Source organism: Glandiceps talaboti, chromosome 1 (genome assembly GCF_964340395.1).
Source record: "Glandiceps talaboti chromosome 1, keGlaTala1.1, whole genome shotgun sequence".
Classification (NCBI taxonomy): Eukaryota; Metazoa; Hemichordata; class Enteropneusta; family Spengelidae; genus Glandiceps; species Glandiceps talaboti.
Genome location: NC_135549.1, coordinates 7,157,609 through 7,181,367, shown reverse-complemented (window position 1 = coordinate 7,181,367; position 23,759 = coordinate 7,157,609). Strand labels below are relative to the sequence as shown.

Below are 23,759 nucleotides of genomic sequence, written 5' to 3'. Positions count from 1 at the left end.
CCCAGGGAAATAGTTGCTACATAACAGCATAGGGGTAATATGACATGTTTTATAACACATCACATTCTTAGGCACATAATGACATATTCTTTCTGTAGTCCAACCAAATCTCGATAAGAGTTTCATACTACATGAACATACAGCTAAAATGATATAGGCTTGGTGTTTCACTCATGGGACATTACATTTTTGACACACAGAGAGACATATTTCAACTCTAGACTAACACATAACAGAGACACAATAAACACAGTAGGATCCTTTGCCCAATCACATTGAACACTGATAAGCATTACTATTCTTTCACAGTGCAGTAGAAACAGGCTTCTAATGAATACATTACACATGGACTGATGTTTTTAATGGCTTCAATTGTTTATTTTCTAACTGATAACCAACATTTCAACTTGACTACTTCTACATCCCCACTATGTAACTGTTTCTTTTGCATTAGGAGTTGTCTGTGGGTGTGTATTAAATGTCATGTTACATCAGTGAAACACCAAGCCTACATCATTTTAGCTGTAACTGGTGCTCCTATATGCAAATTGAGGTCACTATGGGTCAATAGTCCATACCACATGATACAATTTAAAGCAGTGTGCCCTCTAATGATAGCCAAATTTTGTTGTTCTGAGTCAAAATGATAAAAACTGAAATTTCTTGTGAGTCAACACACAGTAAGAGATAGGGGAACACCAAATTTTGGTACGTCATTAGAAATTGTGTGCGTCAGTGGTGCGTCAAATTGCCAATCACTGAAATCTATATGAGAACAATGTGTTACAAACACAAGATAGTATTTACTGGTCAGTCTAAATGACTTGTTGATCTGAAGTTTTTCTTTGAAGATCAAGGTCATATGAAGTTTGCCTATACTATATACTGTGTGTCACTCTTACACTATTCTTTGAAATAAATTAACCTGTGTGTGTCACTCTTTTTATGTAAGTAAGAATGGTTTATATTGTTAAATTACTGATCATAGATGGGGATAAGGGTTTGCTTAACTGGCATATTATTACAGCCAAATACAATGGTCAAATCCCTGTGCTATTCTCAAAATGGTGCGTAATTGTTGGTACAAATACACCATCAAATGAACTTGTCCAATACAAAGTGAGATCTTTGTGTTCTGAAGGGACATACTAGTAAATCCGCTAGTCTCAGTCCCAACCAGTATGCTTGAAGTCAATATATATATAACCTTTTCAGCTTGCGAGAGCTTCATTCAAGTAAGTTTTCCATAATTTTGGAACACCTTTTTTGACCTTAGTATTAAAATTGTCATAATGAAAGGAGCATTGTTTTCTTACCTGTTACCAAAGTTCATTCGCTTTAAGACCACTTGAATTTCCAGGAGTTGTCTAGTCATTCTCCAGTCATTTTATAGCAGTTTTCAACTGTGGTTGTTGTACAGATCACCAACAGACTTCCATACCATTTCTTGTGACACACTTTACTTGTAAGGCCATATATAGTCTCAACCTCTTCTGAGTGCCCATTTTATCTAATCAATCATCTATGAGTTTCCAAAAGTAATTCACATCTCTAATTGTAGTTGGTATCTTCCTCTTCCAGCAATTTTTTATTGTCGTTTTCCCATATCATCTTGTCCCATCCAATGAGGAAATTGTTCAAAACATGGCTTTGTTTGAAAGATATACTATCAATTCCAAACACACACATACATAGACACATACACACACACACAATTTGCTTGAACTGTCATTAATACCTCAGAAACAAATACACACAACACTACCTGGTCACAAGAGGGCTTAGGACAGAACACTTTGGCAGTAGCGCATAGAACATAAGTTTCCCCTCTCTCTCTCTCTCTCTAAGATGAGGTGAGCAAATCAAAATACCCCCCCCCCCCACACACACCAAATAAATAACCACTGCAGAGTTAGATATTATTTTGGTGTCAGCTGTTCAGAAAGTAGAACACTGACTTTAATTTTTTTTCATTTATCAATAATTCAAGAATTGGATGCTGCTGACACTAATCTATGTATCTGGGTTCAGTCAGAACATCACAAACAATTCATATAACAAATCGATGACAAGCGAGTGCAAGTGTAGCATACTCTGGGTATTGTATAAGTGCTTGCTGTGTTCTCTGCAGCTGTACTTTCATGAGTAAGTAGCCAGTGTAAGTGCAGCAGAAACACAACATGCACAAGTGCAAAAACCTCTGGGGTTTTGGCATGGGGTTCTGTTATCATTACTTACATATGTATATCCAAAACAGTAAATGTATGTAAAAATCACACTGTGTGGTTACATGCTTTAGAGTACAAAGAATAATAGTGCTGTCATTTGCATATCATTTGCATAGAGGTATGCAATAATGTTTCCAGTATTGCACTGCCAGTGAAAATACCACTAGTATGCGTATGCATCGGTGCAAGTAATCAATGGTACGTGTGTAATAATAGACAGCACACCATCAGCTTGTTTAGTTCATCACAACATGGTTTATTGAATCTAATAAGACCTCAACAATAAGGAAAACATTCTGAAAAATAGAACTAGAGAACTTACAATTTCTATAGCTTTACAGTCTACTAAATATAACTAACAGTAAAAAGTTACTTCTAATCTTAATACCATGAAAGAATTTGGAAAGTATCCACGGCTTAATAAAAAATACTTGTGTGACATTTACCTATGGTAAGTTAGAATTTTCAGGGATTTAATACAACAGTGAAAATGACATCATTTTTTTTTCTCTCCATTAGGTTAGTACAACTTAAAAATTCTGCTTATAATACAAAAGCTTTGATAAAGATTGAAGGACAAATCTGGAACATAAACAATGATAACAGTGATAAAATTGAAATACGAAAATCATCTATGATGAAGTACTTGAATAGAATTCAGTTTTTAATACAAAGCATGCTTGGAAATCAAATGGCAGTATTCCAAGCACTGTTGTTGTTGTTGTTGTTGTTGTTGTTGTGAATATATTCAATTGTAAACATTACAGTATAATAGGATAGATACAATGTTTCTATGATAGTGCAATGTGACATTTAAATGTAGCAGTTACCATTGTTGATACAATGTGACAAAGAATGATTTATCTTCCAGCTTTAGTTGGGCTTCCAGGCCCTGATGTATAATTGGGGTCAGGGTACTCTGTTAGATCTAAGGTTAACGTCTTGCTGACAACACAATCTCCTTGCTGTACAGATAAAAAGAGACAAACAAAAACACAGTCAGTCATGGAGTACGGGCCTTGGAAATAATCACAGAAACATATCTGAGGTGGTGTGACCATACAAAACCACAGATGTACCGTCTTGATTTGGTGTCATTCTTATTCAGTTGCTTTCAGCAAGTCCCATAAAACAATTTTATACCATGCATAAAATGAAATGTATACTTTGGTCGTTCTACATCACAACAACCAATGTCACAACAATGCATCATGACATAGGTTCTGCTGTGTCCGAAATATGAGATAAAACGGTTAAAATTACTATGACTTTCCATGGTTTTTCTTTGATATTACTGGTACTGATATAATTATGTTATTCTCAAATATTTTTCTTCCCTCACCCAGAAAATACTCAACCTTATGGTTGTCACTACTTGTCGAGCAACTTGTAGTGACAAAGCCCCCTTGGCTCACTCATATTTTCCTTGGCTTAACGAAGAAAACTATTTGGGAATTATTATTAAGTACTATTATTGTCCCAAACACAGACCCATATCAACTCAACACATCTGTACAACTTCCTCAACTCCCTGGGTAACATACTATTGCACCCCATTCAAGTATAAACTGACAGAAAAAATGTTACAAGAATTGTTAAGACTATTTCTGGTGAATAAGAGAGAACATATACTAACCTCTGGATAGATGCCAATCAATGCATCAGCTCTGGTATAAAACTCTTCTTTTAGTGAGATGACAATACACTGGAAGTGACCCTCTGACTGTTCCTTGATATAACTGGCTACTTTACCAATATTTGTATTATCCAGTGCAGCATCAATCTCATCCAGTACAAAGAATGGAGCTGGCTGGTAACTGTGACATTTATACAAAATGACAACACCAAAAACATCAATTTCCTTCTCACTACTAGTAGGTACTTGCAATCTGTACCTTGTTAGTTTGGAATTGGCAAGATTTAATTGCACAAGAGCTGGATCAATTATAATTTTTGTAATTATGAAAACTTTACATATCATTTTAGTTCTCATAGTACAGGAAACTATTGAACAAATTTAAAACAGTACACAGGATCAAATGATACAAAGTTCACAGTGGAGTATTTCTTGTCCCGAAGTTTATCATTCAGGCAATGTTCAGGTCTTGTGGACCAACTATTTAAAGTCAGCTGTTGTTGATGAACGCAACCATAGCGAGTTATGTTTATCTTTGTATTAATTGCACATCAGGTAGACTGAAATATCCCATAATTGTTGGATTTTTGTTACCATTAGCTAAATGTGAATGATGAAAGGAAGGTATACAAAAATGAATCCGTCTAGTCTATACTATCTAAGACACAGTGTTTTAGCTACAGTGTGCAAACCCAGGTAAGGTTCCATTGATTAAATACTTTGTTTGCCATCCTTGAATTTCCCCAAAACCTACCAGGCTGACAGGGGAAAAAAACAACAACAAAAAAACACAGAAAAAAACCCCTCAATGCTAGCATGTAATGTAAAATTCACTTTTCTGTTGATTTATTTTCTGTTTGTACCTACCTAAATTTACTACACTGGGGAAATGTAATGTCAAAGTCCAGAGATTGATTTTCTTAAACTATATATGTATAGTTATTCTGAAAATATTTGAATGGTCTTTTCATTTAAAATAGTATGAAATACAGCCTTGCACAGATACTTTGAGCAAAATGAAATGTGTTTCTTTTTTCTAAATCTACCGACAAATCTACCTGCATGTGGATGGCAAACAAAGAAGTTAATTGATGTGCCTAACACTACTAACAGAGAACAGAAAACAATTAAAATGTATGCAGCTGTCCATACATTATACAACCATATCCGTACCCTGGTAAAACACCTGGGGAACCAAGGTAGATTTTACCTAGTACTTATTTCCCTTAAAAGTACAGTATAGGGGACCTTGGTAAAATACCACATAAACTCAGTTAAATTGTAACTACATAATGTCCTTAACAAAAATACTGCCTACAGCAAATTTCATGATCTGCCTTGGTTGCGAAAGTTTTGCTTTATCATGATAATTGCAACTCTCAAAACAAAGTATTTCTATCATATTTTTATAGGATTCATGATAGACTCATCCAGGTTCGAGTCTAAGAAAGCTTACAAAATTTAAAAATAAGGTGACAAAAAACTTACCTATGAATAGCAAAGAGTAATGCTAAAGCTGCTACAGTCTTCTCACCACCAGACAGGTTATCCATGGGTCGAAACCTCTTACCAGGTGCCACACAGTTATAATTTATACCATCTAAGTAGGGTTCCTCTGGGTTTTCAGGACCCAAAAATGCCTGTGCACTCTGATTTCTGGATAGTGCCTATTGGTTCATGAACAAAAAAAACAAAATTCTTAAAATTCATGTTGTCTGATCGGCCAGGGATTCATTCAAAGGTTCTTACATTAGCGTTATTTTATCAATGGAGACATATAAAGGATTACATCGGACCACTCTTGTTTTGCACAGACTTTTTCTACTTCTTTGCCAGACAATTGTTTTTCATACCTAATCTGAAAATTAATAAATTCACCTACTGATTTGCATAATATTTGAATAAGATAAAGAAAAGGGAAAATGATGAACACATTCCTGAGTAAGTCACACAAGAGTCTACTTGTTTCTACAGTGTGATTTGAAAGATGGGGTTGTAGTGTGGGTCCTGTTTCTTAAAATTGCAAGTCTTCCCCTTTTAATAGGTCTCCATATGTATAATAGAATTATACTTGAGACCACCAAGTCACAGTGTTGGTAACCATAAAGTACATACATGTATAATGAGATAGGCACAGGCAAGTTATTGCAAACTACAATCTCTTTCAAAATGTGGGATTACAAACAGAAACAACTGTGAACCTATATAAATGTAATTTAGAATTGCAAAACAAGTTAAAAGCCAGAAGAGATATCTTGTGTCAGTGTATTTAGTGAAAACAAGCCGAGACTTGTTGAGTGCCAGCATAGTTTGGAGGTCACATTGTTCTGCTGTTGTTCTTATCTCCAAGATAAGACATTTACTATGTAATGGGTCACTAATGGAGAAAGCCAATTACAGCTATCTGAGTGAAAGCAATCTTTCTCACTGTGTGTCTGCCACTTTGTAATCAGTGTGGGCACAATGCCAGCAATTGTAGTGGGTGATTTCTCCTTTTACAGTAAGCTACTCACAGCCAAATGATGATTTCTTACTTTCCCCAGGTCAGAGGTCAGTAGGACACTTCTCCAATAGTGAGTTTGGTATGGTTTCAGTGTCCTGGGAACATTGGGGGGGGGGGGGGGGTTCTGGTAAAACTTACAAAGTTTACCACACATTCAACGATTTCGTCATGAAAAGGCATTTCTGGTCAAATGTGCATAGATCACACATTTAACTCTTTCACTGTGGCATTAAACATGATGGTAAAACTTACATCACACATTTAATGTTTTTGCCATGGTAGTAAATTGAGTAGGAAGATTTCTCACACGTTTCTCTGTACCGAATACCACAACTTTGGTGAGAACACTGGTAAAATTCAATGGAAACTGAGGCAGACAATTTATTTAGCTTTCCAATTTTATCAACTACACAATACAGAAATATCTCATACTACAATGAAACAGACACCAACCAACATGGCTGGACAACCCCAAGGATTGTCATTATATCTCTATCATTGATACAAAACACACATGTTTATGTTGGCTGACACAGTCATGGAACATATCAATCTAGTAAACTACCATATGGGATTTTAATGGTAACATTTTACAGTGAACTTTTAAAGAACAGTTACTACTCTGCACATATGGGAGATTTTCACATCACATTACTTATCAAGGTAGTAATTAGCACAAAAACATGGCATAATAACCGTCACCATTTTCTCTTAATCCTTATAAACAAAACCACTTTTGTCACTTGTCACATCAGTGGAAGAGCGTCTAGTATAGCATTGTCTGGTTAATTAATGTTATGTGGGATAGTACACTGGGGATAGAGTTTACTGTGTTTTGTAACATATTGATATTACTAAATTCTTACGTTGAGAGTCTGTTTGGTTAAAAGTGCCAATTTCTTGAGACACATGAACATGTTTATGTTCCCCTCCCCTAATATTGTGATGATCCCCAAGCATTACACTCTTTTATCACTTTCTTCAAAACTGAACACATTTCTTTTATTAGCACACTTGTAGTAGTAGTAAAATTTGATCATGTGACACACTCATGTGCAAAGTAGTACCTTACATCTTTGTTAGATGCTAAATCGAATGGTATAAGCTTGCTAATGTCTGTACAATGAAGCTGTATGAAAATCACCCATTCCAATAGACCCCCCCCCCCCCCCTCCTTTTCCAGGCAGTGCTTCAGACCCCATGGCAATGCTAAAATTGGAATTCACAAAAGTAAACTGAGCTTACCTTATAGATTTCATCAATCCTGGTAGCTACATGTTCAAAACAACTATTAAATCTATCAAATCTTTCTTTGCGAACAATTTCAAAATTCTGTTTGGCTTTCTTGGCTCTTTTCCTGGCTTGTTCAAATTCATCTGCTGTGACCTGGAATCTCTCCCTTACACCATCTAATCTGTAAAAAAGTATAATAATCTCATTTGAATTTCTTCCCTGACAAAATAACTTACTATAGCTCATTATAGACACCAATGGTGTACACAATTACAAATGAGGTTTTTATCTGTTAAGCTTCCAGAGTTAGTTGGCAAAATGTGAATGTTTACAATAAATATAGATGCCATTTGGCAATTACCACGAAGGTCACAAAACAAAGTAATGTGCATATGTGGACTGCTGTTTCTGATATTTGTACCAGATTTGGTTGAAATTGGCATATGCATCTCAGTGGTGTACAAACACACTGTTATTAATTTTTGGCTATTTACCTCGAAGACGAGGTCAAGGTCAAAGTCTGATTAGAACGCTTATTATGGATAACATGGGTATCAACACTATTTATTATGATTCCATAGTTAGTTAGCAAACTGTGAACTTTTACTACATTACACCTATTTGACCTTGAAGATGACTTGTGAATGTGAAATGTGAATTTCTATGACAAAAATGTCCACCATTTGACTGTTATCTCAAAGGTCACGAAACAAAGTAATGTGCATATTATTATTATGTGGATTATAGCACCTGACAATTTGTTGAAGGTTGGTTGAAATTGCCTTTGCATGTTTGAGATACGGGTGGATGGACACCAACACATGGTTGGACAGACAGACACACGGGACCCAATGTAGTAGTACCCCATATTTTGTCTGTTGGTGTCTAATAAAACCACTAATGTATAAAAACAATGCCTGTAAAACAATATATTCAATTCATTTCATAAAAACACTCATAACACAGTAGCAGTGCCATATTTTAAAGAAAATACTGGCCTGGCATTTATGATTTTTATTTACTAGATATACAGCACTCACAAATGTTTCATCAAGTTATGAATGCTTTAAAAGTTTGCTTCAGCTTGCTAGCCTTAATAATGTCCATGTAATAGTTTGCAGTATACTCCTCAATTATCAGTAAACACAGCAAAGATCCATTATAAATCAATTCATAAATAAGTCATCTGTCTACTTACTTTTCTACAGCTTTCATATTTGGTGCTGCTATTCTTTGTAGAGTGGCTTGCATGTTATTGTGTTCTCCTGTAAGTTTATCATTCATTTCTTTTACTTCTTCGTGAGTATCACACTGTAGCCATAAACAATACAAATTTATAGTCATAATAGATTTACCAATACTAGGTATCAGTGATAAAAAAAAATTGATGTTTTTTCCCATCCTTATCATCTCTTTATTAGCAAAAACTTGATGACAATTCATAAGCACACATACCATATAAATATTTTCACAACTAGAGTACATTTTTAGTCTTCAGCAAGTTCTCAAAGACTAATATTTACTAATTTAATAATTACCAGATTGGTATTTTGTGTTCATGTATAAGAAGGTATTTTAGTCATTACTTATTTTTGTGTTTTTAGTACTATGCAGGACAATTATGGTGATAGTTGGCATGAAGGAATGGTTGATATGACGTCAACAGAAACTTTTTAGGGTAAGTCTTTAGCAAAAATGTTCATGTTTACAGTAACGATTGACCTTCAAAGCTATGTTGAAATTTGCAACTTTTGTGAGAATTCCCTTGATTCTTACTTTTAAAAAAAAATATGACAATGAACAAATGGCATAAAATCCATTGACAGATAAATATTGAAATCTCTGCTTTGTAACAGAAATAGCTATTAAAGTAAACCTTTATTTTAACTAATGACACAATGTGACAAATATTGATGTTGATTTCAAAACAATGAACACAGTCCTATCATGGTAACTAATTTAATTTTTACAAACTTTTGTTGAAATTTCATTGAATTCATGTAGATCAATAATACAAATAAAAAGCTGCCGTTCTAGCAAAAACCTGTATAATTTAATATTCTATATCTATGTCCTAGAATCAATTATGTTTGTTAAGGATGAAATGAAATCAACCTGCATTCTCCAGGTATTTTACCAAGTTCCCCACAAATGTCATGGCGCAAGGTAAGGAATACTAAATTCAAGTTTCCCCAGATTCTCCCTTTTGTTACCAATACCAGTTCCAAAACTCCAACAAAACAGTCAATATAGATATTATAATGATCCACTTGCCTCTTTGAGTTCATCTCTAAGATGTGCATAATTAATGATAATGTTAGCTTCTTTGGCATAGATAGTCTTGGCCCCTTGACTACTCATACTGTCCATTCCTGTTATAGAAGCACTCTCTGAAGGTTCAACTTGGCTGGAAGACTGTAACAAAACAACATCAAATCAAAATGTTAGAAACATTTCATGCTGTGTACACTCAATGACTCCTAAGAGCTTATTTCCTTCACATAAACAGTCTCTAGTGTCTCTTGGTACAAACCTCCCAAAGTTAATGAACACTTTGCTATTTGACCTTGAAAATGGAGATCATGGTCAACGGTCATCGTAGGAAAGAAAGCTCACCTCTGACAATATGGGTGTAGAAATGGATTGTCTCTGTATTTAACTTGTTGAGTTGTGGTAAAAAGACAAATTTTGGCTATTTGACCTTGAACATAATGGTCAAGGTCAAAGTTCTAATCAGAAAACTCATGATTGATAATATGGGGGTAGACACTTTAGTGATGTGTGTATGTACTAAAGTTTTGGAGATAAGAGGCAAAATGTGTAATTTTGAATATGGCCATCATTTAATGGTGATTTACCTTTGTGCCAGGTCTGGAAATTGGGTGGTGGGTGTCAAATATATGGCTGACCACAAAGCATGTGCGCATGCGCGCATGCACACACACGCGCACACGCGCACACGCACACACACACACACACACACACACACACACATACATAGGTCATTCCTATATAACCCTCTTACTGCTATGTCCATTGAGGGATAATAAATATATCCAAAATCAACCACTTCATTTTATGTGAAAATGTTATCAAACAGTGACCATGCTCCATATGCACCCTTCGTGATCTTCAACTGAAGTCTCTTAGCCCTCTTTGGAGAAAGTCTAGGAAGAACACTGTTACAGATTGTAATTTGATTGAAACAAAGACAACCCTACAAACCTCAGCCTCCTGTGTAATATCGTCCATGGTCCCCCTCTTCATCGGCAGTCTAATGTCATCCATTTTACAAGCTTTGAGTAGACTGTGTCTGTCTGCCCTCTTTTGCTCTAATTTAGTCTCTGTTGCCGTGATCTGTTTTTGGATGCCTGTGATATCCTTGGTACAATGATTCAGTTTCTTTCGAATTTCTTCAATATCACTGTTCAAGTCCTCAATTTCTGATTTCTTTGTGGTCCTAGAGAATTTTAGTTTGGTCATTGTTTCTGAGTCATGGTCTATGACCTAGAAAACAAAGGAATGATTAATAAAAAACTCAAATTATATTATTGATTTGGTTTTATTTTCGCTGTGAATCTCTCAAGAGCAAACTTTTTTTCTTTATTCCACTTATTCAGTGTGAACATTGTGACTTGGTACACTCTTGCTCACTGTGTGGGTTAAACTGTGTGTAAGATGTCAGACAGCTTTATCTCTCTTTGGTTATGACTAGTTCCTCTTACATTCAAATGTATTTCTGTGGTTTGATAAGAGCTACAAATTCTTTCAATATTACAGTAAACACTGCTGTCTAACAAAACTTTGGTTACGAATGTACCTATCAATCATTTCAGTGATGATACTGGTAGATGTGTCACTATGTCTCAATGTTTCTGCTCTCTCGGTTTAAGAATGTACCTATAATTCAAACTATGATACAACTGACAATATGTCAAACAAACACCTAGAATAGCTGTGCGATAGAAATGGCAAACAAAAACTTGCATCATTCATACAAGACATGAAAGTAACAGTAAAACTAGAGATATTTGTACACAGCACTAAGATTACATTGTACTTACCTTCATTTGTTTTGTTTCCTCATCTTTTAATTTCTTCAATTCTTTTTCATCATGTTCAATTTGTTTGGACCACTTCTTGACATTAGCTGATGACACAGAATGATACAACAACACATATATATGTTAGTGATGTTTACATGTAAACAGCGTAACAACTTTGGAATATTCTCGAAAGAATTTCAACTTTTAATTCTACACAGATTTGATCAGCAATTAGGCCAAAAAAAAAAAAGGGTTTTGTTTCTCGTCCTCGCGCGCGTCATCCTAAAACATGCGCGTCGCACGTTTTTTTTCCTCCGTGCCGTTTAACTCCAACAATTATTTTCCAACTGCATGGTACATCTCGATCATGAAGTGCGCCACACACGACAGAAGAATAGAACGCTTGTACAGCGCATGTGCTATCGTCGCCCATGTTATAGGGGAGTTGTTTTGCTTTTGTGTTACCGTGTTAATGCTCTTGTCGGTACAAGTGTCGGCTGGGAGCAAAATTTTGCGTCCGTTTGGACTTGTGTCGGTCAAAAGGTCAGTCAAAGTTTGTCGATTGTTTGAAGATCTGTGCAAAGGTATAAAAAAAACTTAGTACTGGTGACCGGTTTATTTTGCCTGAACAGTATCACAGTCGCTTGTAAACTGTTATTCCTTTCCTAAACGGTTTTATTCTTGTCTATGACGGTCCTAATACAGAATACAGTGTTGTGTGTGTGCTTGTGGAAATGACATCGTTACCGATTTTATAAGAATATCGCCAATCCCTATAATAACGTCATTGTTCTGTATTAGGACCGTCATAGACAAGAATAAAACCGTTTAGGAAAGGAATAACAGTTTACAAGCGACTGTGACAGTATGAGCAATGTCGCGTAGAAGCTCTCGTTTCATGTGTATGTGACGGAACTTTCCAGACTGTCCCGCTACAGGCAAAATTAGAAGATGTGACAGAATTTGTCAAGTATTTGAAGATCATTTTGATTGACGACACTGAGAAAGTGACCAAGCAACCTGTAATGAATGCATTCCAATTCCTGATGTCAGAAAGGAGTACTAAAGTTTGGCCTGCATTTCGCAATTTAGATCGCCCAAACAAGCGATTCCAACTTCACAATGCAATTGTCAGATGGCTGCAAGACCATAATTTGGGATGGCAGAAAGAATACCGATCCTTGGGTGAACATTTCGTTCATGTGTTAGGGGAGTGTTTGTGGCTGGTTGATCCACATCGTCAGAATTACTGAACAGTTCAGAGTTTAATAATGAACCAACAAACAAGTACAATTACACTGTCACATGAAAGTCCTCTCATGATGGAAAGTTTCCCAACTACAGATGAGTGGCTGTAAAACAATGTTGCATTAAATGCAAGAAGTTTACTCTTGCAGTGTTAAAGTTGAATAAATGTTATTTATATTTAAATGGAAATTCATCTGTGTTGGTGAACTATAGTAAATTTTCTAGTTGTGTTTGGAACAATGTTCAAATTGAATACAATGGATATTCATGGTATTTTGTAATCATATTGGTGAGTCAGTGTGGGCTTCCATCCCCCACTCCCCCCACACCCCTCTTTAAAAAAAAAAAAAAAAAAAAAAAAAAAAAGAAACCGCGTCACCGCATCATTTTCAAAATTACTCTAGGACGAGAAACAATTCTTTTTTTTTTTTTGGCCTTAGTGATATATAAATATGTAATATAGATAAAGAAGTATGGTTGATTGTTGGAACAGTGAGGAATGTAATGTTCTTTGATGCACAACCAAGTTACTTTTGTTCATGTCTACATTTTGGCAATGTGACAGTTCAGTGAGGAATGTAGTTGATACAAGTGTGAACAGTGTACATAGATTACACAGAATTTACATGACAATTTTTGCATTTCAATGGTACATAACCAAAAGCCATGTACTTGAACCTTGATGGCCACATGAGGGCGCTGCAGCATTACAATCACTATTCAAATTCGGACATGACTTTGTAGCATTATACTTTATCAAACTATGGTTAACTTTTCGGCCAATATAAAAAAATTTAGAATTGATATTACATCTCACCATCAGTATCCCTGGATCTTTCATACTCCAACTGATTTGTCAGCCTTGATTTCTGATTCTCAAATTCCAATCTCTTTTTGGCTCTTTCTTGTTGTGTTCTCAGTTCCTTCTCTTCATACTGCCTGATGTTTTCAACACCAATAGCAAGGCAGAAATCTGCAAACACCTGGTATGCAAAGATAAAAATTTTGTAACGAAATTCAACACCAATAGCAAAGCAGAAATCAGCAAACACCTGGTATGCAAAGATAAAAATTTTGTAACGAAATTCAACACCAATAGCAAGGCAGAAATCAGCAAACACCTGGTATGCAAAGATAACAATATTTGTAATGAAATTCAACACCAACAGCAGTGCAGAAATCTGCAAACACCTGGTATGCAAAGATAAATATTTGTAATGAAATTCAACACCAACAGCATGACAGAATTCTGCAAACACTTAGTATGCAAAGATAACAATATTTGTAACATATTTCTACACCAATAGCAAGGCAGAATTCTGCAAACACTTAGTATGCAAGATGTAAATATTTGTAACATATTTCTACACCAATAGCAAGGCAAAAATCTGCAAACAGTTGGTATGCAAGGATATAATTGATCGGGTGGAAATCTATTAACTAGAAAGGCAAAATGTATACTAAAACTTGGTACTACAAGATATTAAGGATAGAGACAAACTCTACACCAATACTGCTGAGGAATCATCTGTTAAATTCAATATTTGTAACTTACCTCATCTTCAACTTTATTCATCTTGGTTTTAATTTTCTTAGTGTGTTCAGCTCTCTGTCCAATTTGTTCTTCTATAGCTTCCATCCTTGGCTGTGGTGGAAAAAAATTAACAAATCAAGTAAATTTGAGAGTAAGAAAATCACTTTCCAATTCTCCCATCCATTTCATTTTAGCTGTGAATCTTTCTTTAAGTAAACTATTTTTCTTTATCCTCATGATAGCAGAAACAACAATTGCATCCAAAATAGTAGTTACACTAATAAGTTTCACACCCAAACTAGTATTCTACAGCTAATGTTTCTTATTTCTTCTATGCAAAAGTATTACTTGATGCTAACATAAAACAAACTCTTCATCATTAAGAATACTTCTTTTTCATAATTAATATTTACTTCAAAACATGTAAGAAAGTCTGTAAATGTCACCAGATTTGCATTGTTTGTTCCTAGTCTTTAAGTTACTTCACAACACGATGGATAAACACATGAAATTTTACAAGTTTTCTACTCTGTACATTAACTTTAACATAATACTAAAGTTTCGATGTATATTAAGTGACATTGTGGTTTCCAGCCTTAGATTCAACAGTTTATTTAAAAGTAGTACATACCTCAAATCCTTCAAGCTCTCTTTCAAACTTCTGCTTGGCTTTCTGATTGTTGACCATAGTTTTATTTTTCTGTGAATATACAAATTAAGAACAAATTTCACCAAACTGAGCTAAGAACTGTTTCTTTCTTAAATACAATATCCTGACACAGTTCAGAGACAATGCTAAAACCTTTAGTAGCTATCATATTTCTTAAAATGTATGAAATATGTTGCAACTTTCCTTTCAAAACCAATTTCCAGAGATAATGATTTGGCCCTTTTTTGTCACTAAGGTAACAAGATTGATATTTTGAAAATTGGAAGTTACATTAAAATTAAATCATACATATGAGCTGTAAAATCCTACCAAAGATTTCTGGAATTTACATCATGATAATGTGTGTCGAGGTCATTGGTTCTATGCTGCTGTGCTCAAAATATGAATCAAAATGTTCAAAATCATCATTACTTGTCCCAATTTGTCATAAATATTGCTTGCATTGGTATAATTATATTACTCTCCAATATTATTCTTCATTCAGCCAGAAAATACTCATTGCCTAAGGGATTCTCACTAATCCTAGTGACAGGACCCCTTAGGTTACTCATGTTTTCCTTGGCTGAACAAAGAAAAATATTGGGGAATGATATGGGTTGACTACACTCACAGTATTTTCTCTGTCACTTATAGAGTATTTCAGCCTTGTTTCTAAACCACTGATTTGAGATTTAATGGTATTCAGTTCTGATTCTTTTCTCTTCTTTTTCTGAAGTTCTTTCAACTCTTCTGTAAGACCACTCTTTTGTGCTTTCAACTTGTTCAAACTCTTCTCATCCCATCTCCTTGCTTTGGCTTTCAAATCACTGCAATGTAATATACATTCATATACAGTCAGTGCGTTATTTATTATGATGGTCAAAATTTGGCTCTGGTAGTAGGAATATAACAACTGACCAACAGCAGTTTTTATCAAAAATTGAGGTAACAATGCATGATTGACAGTTACTCTGAGTAAACGTGCATATCAAATTATCCAGTCAGAGTTCAAAAGATTATGAAGAACACTATGGGCTGATCATATAACACAGACATCAATAAGTCAGGCTGAACAGAAATGGCTTTGCAGAAGCATTAGTTGAAGGGAGAATACAGAATTCCTACATATCATAATGAACATAAAAATGCTTTTTTTTTAAAAAATGTTTATAGCTTTATACAAAAAGGTAACATATCAAATGAAACAGAAATACAGAGAATATATACAAATAAGTTGTTGAGTAAAAAGTGTTGATGTTAAGTATGACTTGAAGCAGACTAGATTTCATTTACCTTGCTCCACCAGATATAATACCACTCTTTTGAAACATAGTACCATCTAAGGCTACAGCTTTGTGTCTTTCAGCTCCACCAAAGGCAACTTTCCTGGCATCATCTACAGTTTCACACACCAACGAATTACCACAGGCATATTGCAAGGCTTTCTTGACAGGAGGTGGATCAAAACGGATCACATCAATCACCAACTTGACACCACGTGGTTCCCGTATCTCTCTGTGATCAAAATATGAATCAGTTAATATAATTTCTGTATTTAGAGACATAAAAAGTCACCTAGTCAATAAGATAGACTGGGTTTTATTGTGAATTTACAAAATAAAGAAAGTACCAAGCAACTTTTGTCATTTCTTTCAATTCTTCCCTTTTTTTACCGGAACTACTATTTCTGAATTTTGTTGATTCAAAAACTGTTACAGCCATGGCCTTTCCTATTTGACATTAGTCCTCTAAAGCTGTCTACAGAAAACTTTAAAACTGTCTATGTTCTCCACTTACCGGAGTCTGTCATTGGTAGGCCTGACTTCAATGAAGTCTAATGGCAGGAATGTTTCTGGATCAGCTCTCTGTTCTTTCATATACTGAATGCAGTCCCTGGCAGTTTTCTCAGTGTCCACTATGATAGCATCAATATTTTTGCCGAGCACTTTGGTTACTGATATCTGGTATTTCTTCTGACTAGGTTCACACAAATCAATCAATCGACCGTACTGAAACACAAGAATTCATTTCAATGAGACACATTGAGAAAACAAAATTACATACATACATGCATGTATATATTACATACATATATTACATACATGCATACATACATACATACATACATACATACATACATACATACATACATACACATGCACACACACACACACACACACATGGAGAGACTGAGCTGTCATGCTCCCTCACAACCAAATGTGCCTACATAGACTATAATTCATAACTTTACAAGTAACTTACCACTCCAGGAAACAATCTCCTGAGATTGTCTAATAATTCAGCTTTCTTGACGTGTCTGACACTTTCATGTTTGTCCACCTTAGCTTCACCTAACTGGTCCATAATAGACTGTAACTCTTTGCTAATCTCCTTGACTCTATGGTCAGATGATGACACTTCCTCTTCTAGTCTATCACGTAAAACCTTCTGTTCTGCTACTGAACCTTCACTTGTCCTGTAAACATTACAATAATCATGTCATTTGTGTGAATAATTACTAAAAATAATACAAAAGATTCATTTCCTGCAGTACCTGCAGAGTAACAAGTCTCCATACAACATACAGTTCAAATACTTCACTTCCATGTGAGTGAATGGTGAAATAATTTTTTGATATTTTTGAGTTATTCAGTAAATCATGATTATTCACCACAAATATGGCCACCATTCAGTTAAAAGTTACGTTAACACCAAAAGTAATGCATATAATATATATTTCTCTTCTTCTCTTGTTCTGTATTACCTTAAGACATCATTTTGAAAGACATTGGCCACACATAATTACAACAGATGGGCTGCAATATGCTTGATTTTGATAATTCGCCTAGAAGGTCACGGTTGAGGTCAACAGTCACTTTCTTTCATGAGTAAGGTGTAGCGGATAGCTAGTGTATATAATCAAATACCTACCTTATGTAGTCGTTCAGTTTATCCAATCTTTTCTGATTTTCTTCTCTGTAAAAAAAAGCATACACCAAATTAAAAGAAATTTTATGGTGTAAATTTCATTTGTGTCAGTATACAAATAGAAAATGGAAAAACTTATATTCGTGTTACATAGCCATTACAAGATATTGAAATGTGTATGTTCTCCATCATCTGTGGTCAGGTTTGAAAGTGGACAGTCCACGCATACAGTCATACCTGTATGAAATGGTAATGACCAAAAGTGCATGAGTAAAAGTTGACTTATACATCTAGATGAGCTGTTCTTTTATTTCTCTATCTTTTGTTAAAGGACTCTATTTTCCCTCCTGTCACATAGTTATTGAATCAATCAATATTTCAATGTTACCATGCAACAGCCAAAACCATCTACTCTCACATTTGTGTCAAGACAAACACGGGAAGAGATGGTTTGGACCAAATAGGTCTCTTTGTACTTACATTTCATGTTCTTTTTGTTTTATTTTTGCCTGCAATTCATTTTTTCGATGCCTCTCACTGTCCAACCTATCTTGATCTGATTTTTGTTCTCTGTTCAGTTTTTCTAATTCTTGTAAGTATTGTGCAGCTTTACTTCCTGCAACTTCCTTCAGTCTGTGGTACTCTTTGACCTATAAGAAACATTATAAAATCAAGAAGTCAATTTTATTTTAGGCATGTTTATCTTGTACTAGTGGTTTTCCTTTTTGTATGGTTTGCCTTTCTGCCATCTACAATGGCCAGCCACAATTTTCAGTCTGAGTAATTCATGACATTTCATTTACCAGGTCAATACTCCTTACCTGTGATTCTTCAAGCAGTAAATCTCGTCCTTGACTTTGACTTTCTTCTTCTATTCTCTCTTCAAATTCAACTCTTCTTCTTTCAACCTCTGATAAATCTTTTTCTAGTTCTCTAATTTCTCCCTGATGTGCTTCATGTGCTTTCTTGGCAGATTTCAAAGATTTCCTTAGATTAAATCACAATAAATATCGGATTATCACAAGATGAAACAAATAATATCATGGAGTAAAGTCTCACAGATATGCATTTTAACGAATAATTCTTTGACAGTTGGTAGCTTAACTACGACTACTATCTGCCCAAAAATTGCTGTAGTAAATGGTCTCATGTCTAACCAGTTACAACAGCCAATCACGACATCATGGTCTAACATTTATATAAATAATCAATACAGAATGCAGAATACTAGTACTTACTTAGCAGTCTCTATTTTCTTGATCATATGAGATGTCTTTTCCTTGGCTTTAATGTATTGAGGCCTTTTCTTATTCAACTCAACTTCCTATTGAAGAGTAAAACAAATGGACATATCATATCAAGTATTTTACAGATACCCAGAAATTACTTGCCACATCCTAACATTCCTTTCAAGATGCATTCACTATCATTACTGTATGCCACAAGAGTGTAGAAAATTGAACAACACACACATAATATTTACGTACGAAATAGAAAGGATTCAGACAGGACTCGGGATTAGATACCTTAAATGATCCTTACATGAGTGGCAATTGTATAATATTACTGAATAATCTCCTTGGGAGAAAGAGGATTAATATTTCTTAAATTTATGAACATGGACCAAGAAATGAAATGTTTTCACAAGCAAACTTCTCATATAATTTTAAAATATTGTACAACAGTTACTCTTGAACCTCACTGGGACTTCACTTTAACAGGCCAACCTATCCACATACATGTCTACCCAATATTTGAACCTTAAAAACACTAAAAACTCACCTTCTGTTTGATATCATTTTCAATTGAAGTCATTTCTCTGGTAAGTTGGCCCATAGCTTTTTTCTTGCTTTTGATCTTTCCTTCAACAGATTCTCTCTTATCCATGGCCTTCTGTACATCTTTATTCTTATGTTTGAGGTCATCATTGTAGCGGTCTATATCTTGTTCGTTGTGATACAGTTTAAAAAGTTGGAATTCTAAATAAGCGCTTGACTAGAGAACAGAAAACAACATAACTGAGAATTAGACATTTGTCCAATACACACAACATAATTTGATATGCTGAAAGCATTCGACTACAAACTGTCAGTCTTGTTCACTCTATGATAGATGGCACAAGTCACTGTGATCACACCATCATGATGTTCTTATCAATTTCCATGTTCATTATATGCTAGATGCACTTCTAGAAGTGATTTCTAACGTGTTCACAAACTTTCAAGAAAGGAACTGTTTTGTTCAGATAAATTAAACAGTGATGGCTTGTATACAAGTACATCTTGTCATAGCACTTGTGCACATAGAAATGGTTATAAAACACAACATTTAATGGTTGAGATCGTCAAAAGAACAAACTATAATTCATGGCAATTTGTTCTTTGATAAGACGCCTTATAACTAATAAGGTATAAAACACAAACTTTTAACTAAAGGGGACACATCATATGAATTCAATAACAAGTATTATGTGATATGAAATGATTGTAAAACTTTTATTTTAATATTTCATTTTATGCAATACATGTACCAGGTATTGCAGCACACTTGAGTCTTCACCAAAAGGAATCATATCAGAATGTACATGTAAATACAACTATACTAATTACAATTCGATGCATTGCCATAGAAGCGATTGAGACTCCTGCACAATGTGCCCTCTAGACCAATTTAACATGTCACTGACACACAAAATTTGGAATCATAGAAATAATGTACACATTAAAACAAACAAACCAATATATCTGATATAAAAAACACTGTCATTTACCAAGTCTTCTTTGAGTTTTGAATATCTTTCAGCTTCATCCTTTTCTAGCTTGGCTTCTTTCCTCTCTGCAGCAATTCCTTTCTTCTTGTGATAGTTAAACTGTGTGTCCTCCTCTGCCTTTGTCATTTCAGTTTTACGTTTATCATAGCTATCTCTCAATTCACCAGAGCGACTGATCTCCTCAAATAACTGAGTTCGTTCTTTGGGATTTTTCATGGCAATGGACTCAACAGCACCCTAAATGAGGTGAGAGGTATATATATACATTTCAGTATTAGGTTTATCATAGCTATCTCTCAATTCACCAGAATGACTGATCTCCTCAAATAACTGAGTTCGTTCTTTGGGATTTTTCATGGCAATGGACTCAACAGCACCCTAAATAAGGTGAGAGGTATAAAGAATAGTTGGTACACTGTAATTGGTCATATATTTTCTAAGGAGTACAGTATATGTATCACAGACTCTCTCAGTCCTAAATTGCTTCCTGGTACTTCAAGCTCAGTGCATCAAAATATGTAAATGACAATATTACAGCAAATATAAAAGCTGACAAGATTTATTATCAATAATTGCTATTTTTAACATTAATATTTACCTCAACAGTTCATACATGCTAACTCAAGCTAACAATTTGTAAATAATTCAATATATACATAAGGATGAGTACATTATTAAAGTTTTATCTTTTTTTGCTGTAAAATAGAAAAGTGTCTAATACCATTGTATAATTCTGACAGAATTTACCGAATAATTAAAGTTCAAGAAACAAGTAAAAAATAGAAAGACATACAAACCTGAAAGACCAAGAAATTCCTAGCTTTGACCAGGATACCCAACTTTTCCAAAGATTCAGAATATGTAGCAAAAGACACCACTTTACCGTCAAGACGGAATTCTGTTGATGATCCTATAACACTGATAGTGAAAACATTGGAAAATTAATACCAGGATGAGACATGATGATATAATGTGTTTATTGATAGAGTTGCTGTACCCAGTTGAGTCCAAAATTGTCAATTCTAAACTACAGTATGTACAACTGAATCATTTCAAAGTAATTCACTCTCCACCTTAATGTGTTGAAATTTACCAAATTGTTTGTAAATAAACAGCAAAAGATTGAGATGTCAATATAAAACTGAACTCATCAAAGAAATTATACAAAACCATATGATTAAAATAATAGTTACTATACACTTTGTTTTCTTATCATAGTCTCTGAGGAACTCAGAGCATTAATCCACACGATATGAAACTGGTCATACAAGTTTTACTACTACCGGAAACCGATATATTTGAATTTTCAACAAAGATTTCCCACTAATGCTCACAACTTCCAGCTTTCATCATGTTTCCATACAAAGAGGTTAAAATAATTTATGAGTGCTTGGCAGGTATATTTCCTTACGTTCTAGTGAAATGTTTCTCGGTGTCATCTTCTTCAGCATAGACAGCAGTCACAAGAGCTCTACTAGCAGCTGGTTTACCAACCGGTGCACCATGGATTAAATCTGACAGTTTCTTGACACGTAAGTTGGATGACTTGTCTCCCAATACAAAACTAATTGCATCCATCAAATTGGATTTACCTGTCACATGAAATAAGACCAGCATCAGTGTGTGTATTTCTTAGCTGCATGTACCACATCAAGGACAGCATAATTTTTCATTTTTATAATGTTATGAATAAACAGAATTGGATTGTTCTGTGATGTCAGAAAAAAAAGTTAGGCAGCTGATTGTCATTGGGTTAGTAAACCTGGAATTAATTATTGTCATAGTGATAACTAGCATTTTTGTATTTCTGTTTGTAGGTTGTCATCAGAAGAACAAACCATCTCTTTAAAATGGACAGGAAGTGATGTTTTTGAAATAATCTACTGGTATCAACTATCATGTCATCATACACTTTAATACAATTATGTAAAAATCACAGTGGCAAATTTATAACTTTATTTATATTTAATTTAGATTAAATGTTATAATCATTGCCAAACAATATGATGATTGGAGATGAAATCTTGCAGGAAATAAAAGTATGAAGTGATAATTTGTTTGTGTGTGGATCACATTACACAATTTACAGTGTAATGGTGAAAAAGTGAGTTTTGATCATTGCAAGTTGACTGTAACAGTACACTATAGGTGGAATTTTCACAACAGTGCCTGATGCATCTTTAGAAAGAAATGTATTTAACTGACACAGAAGAGAAATCCATTTTTCATATGTCCCTGGTTGACCTTACTTCACTGTTTTCAGAGGGTTGGTCAGCTGATCAATTCAGATTTGTCAGGTGATCAATGTTTCTGCACAAAATGCAATATTGTTCTAATTCAAATTTATATCTAATTGTAGAAAGTATACTATCAATTTCAAAATAGCTTTCTCTCAACAAAATATGAATACAATACACTCGACATGGCATATACATTTTGTTTACAAACATAAGCTCAACCTGATGTGATGGCGGCCATTTTGAATACTACACAAAAGCATGACAGTCAATGAAATCGACTGCTAGAAGATTGATTGCGTTCATTCAGTATTGATATTGGGTCAATGCAGAATGGTAGGTTTGAGATCATGCTACAACTGCACGGAAGGCAATTTCTCGGTTAAAGATAGATAAATAGCCTCACCTGCACCGTTTGGCCCTATGATCGCTGTAAAGGGCTTGAAGGGACCGATGATTTGTTTCCCTTTGTACGACTTGAAATTCTCCACTTGTAAAAGCTTCAAGTAACCCATCCTGTCTTTTACAACCTTCCGGCCACGTGAATATTCGAAAGCAAGAAGAAATAATAAATCGGTTCAAAAATGTCTCAAGTCATCAGAATATCAAATGTTCCTCGAATTAGCGCCAAAATATGGACCTGGCGAAGGGATGAAAAAAATGGCGCCCTCCTTGGCGTAATTCTTAAAAAAGATCGGACTTTGTCGGATGTAATCGGAATATTATAATAAGGTAAACGTACCCGGA

General features: G+C 34.7%; 1 protein-coding gene across 1 annotated transcript; it reads right to left on the bottom strand.

The window, feature by feature from the left end:
• Positions 1–2,478: 2,478 nt before the first annotated feature.
• On the bottom strand, positions 2,479–23,688 carry LOC144443252 (structural maintenance of chromosomes protein 1A-like). Its single transcript, XM_078132682.1, has 24 exons — positions 23,419–23,688; positions 22,187–22,367; positions 21,573–21,693; positions 20,776–21,012; positions 19,788–20,000; positions 19,244–19,329; positions 18,827–18,992; positions 18,486–18,655; positions 18,009–18,053; positions 17,340–17,553; positions 16,875–17,086; positions 16,371–16,592; positions 15,709–15,904; positions 15,060–15,128; positions 14,450–14,539; positions 13,712–13,877; positions 11,665–11,750; positions 10,826–11,107; positions 9,875–10,015; positions 8,799–8,911; positions 7,613–7,781; positions 5,353–5,531; positions 3,865–4,045; positions 2,479–3,193 (listed from the first exon to the last, which is right to left on the bottom strand). Exons 1-24 carry the CDS (start codon positions 23,525–23,527, stop codon positions 3,089–3,091), a joined length of 3,753 nt encoding a protein of 1,250 aa, XP_077988808.1. The 5' UTR covers positions 23,528–23,688; the 3' UTR covers positions 2,479–3,088.
• Between the last annotated feature and the right edge of the window lie 71 nt (positions 23,689–23,759).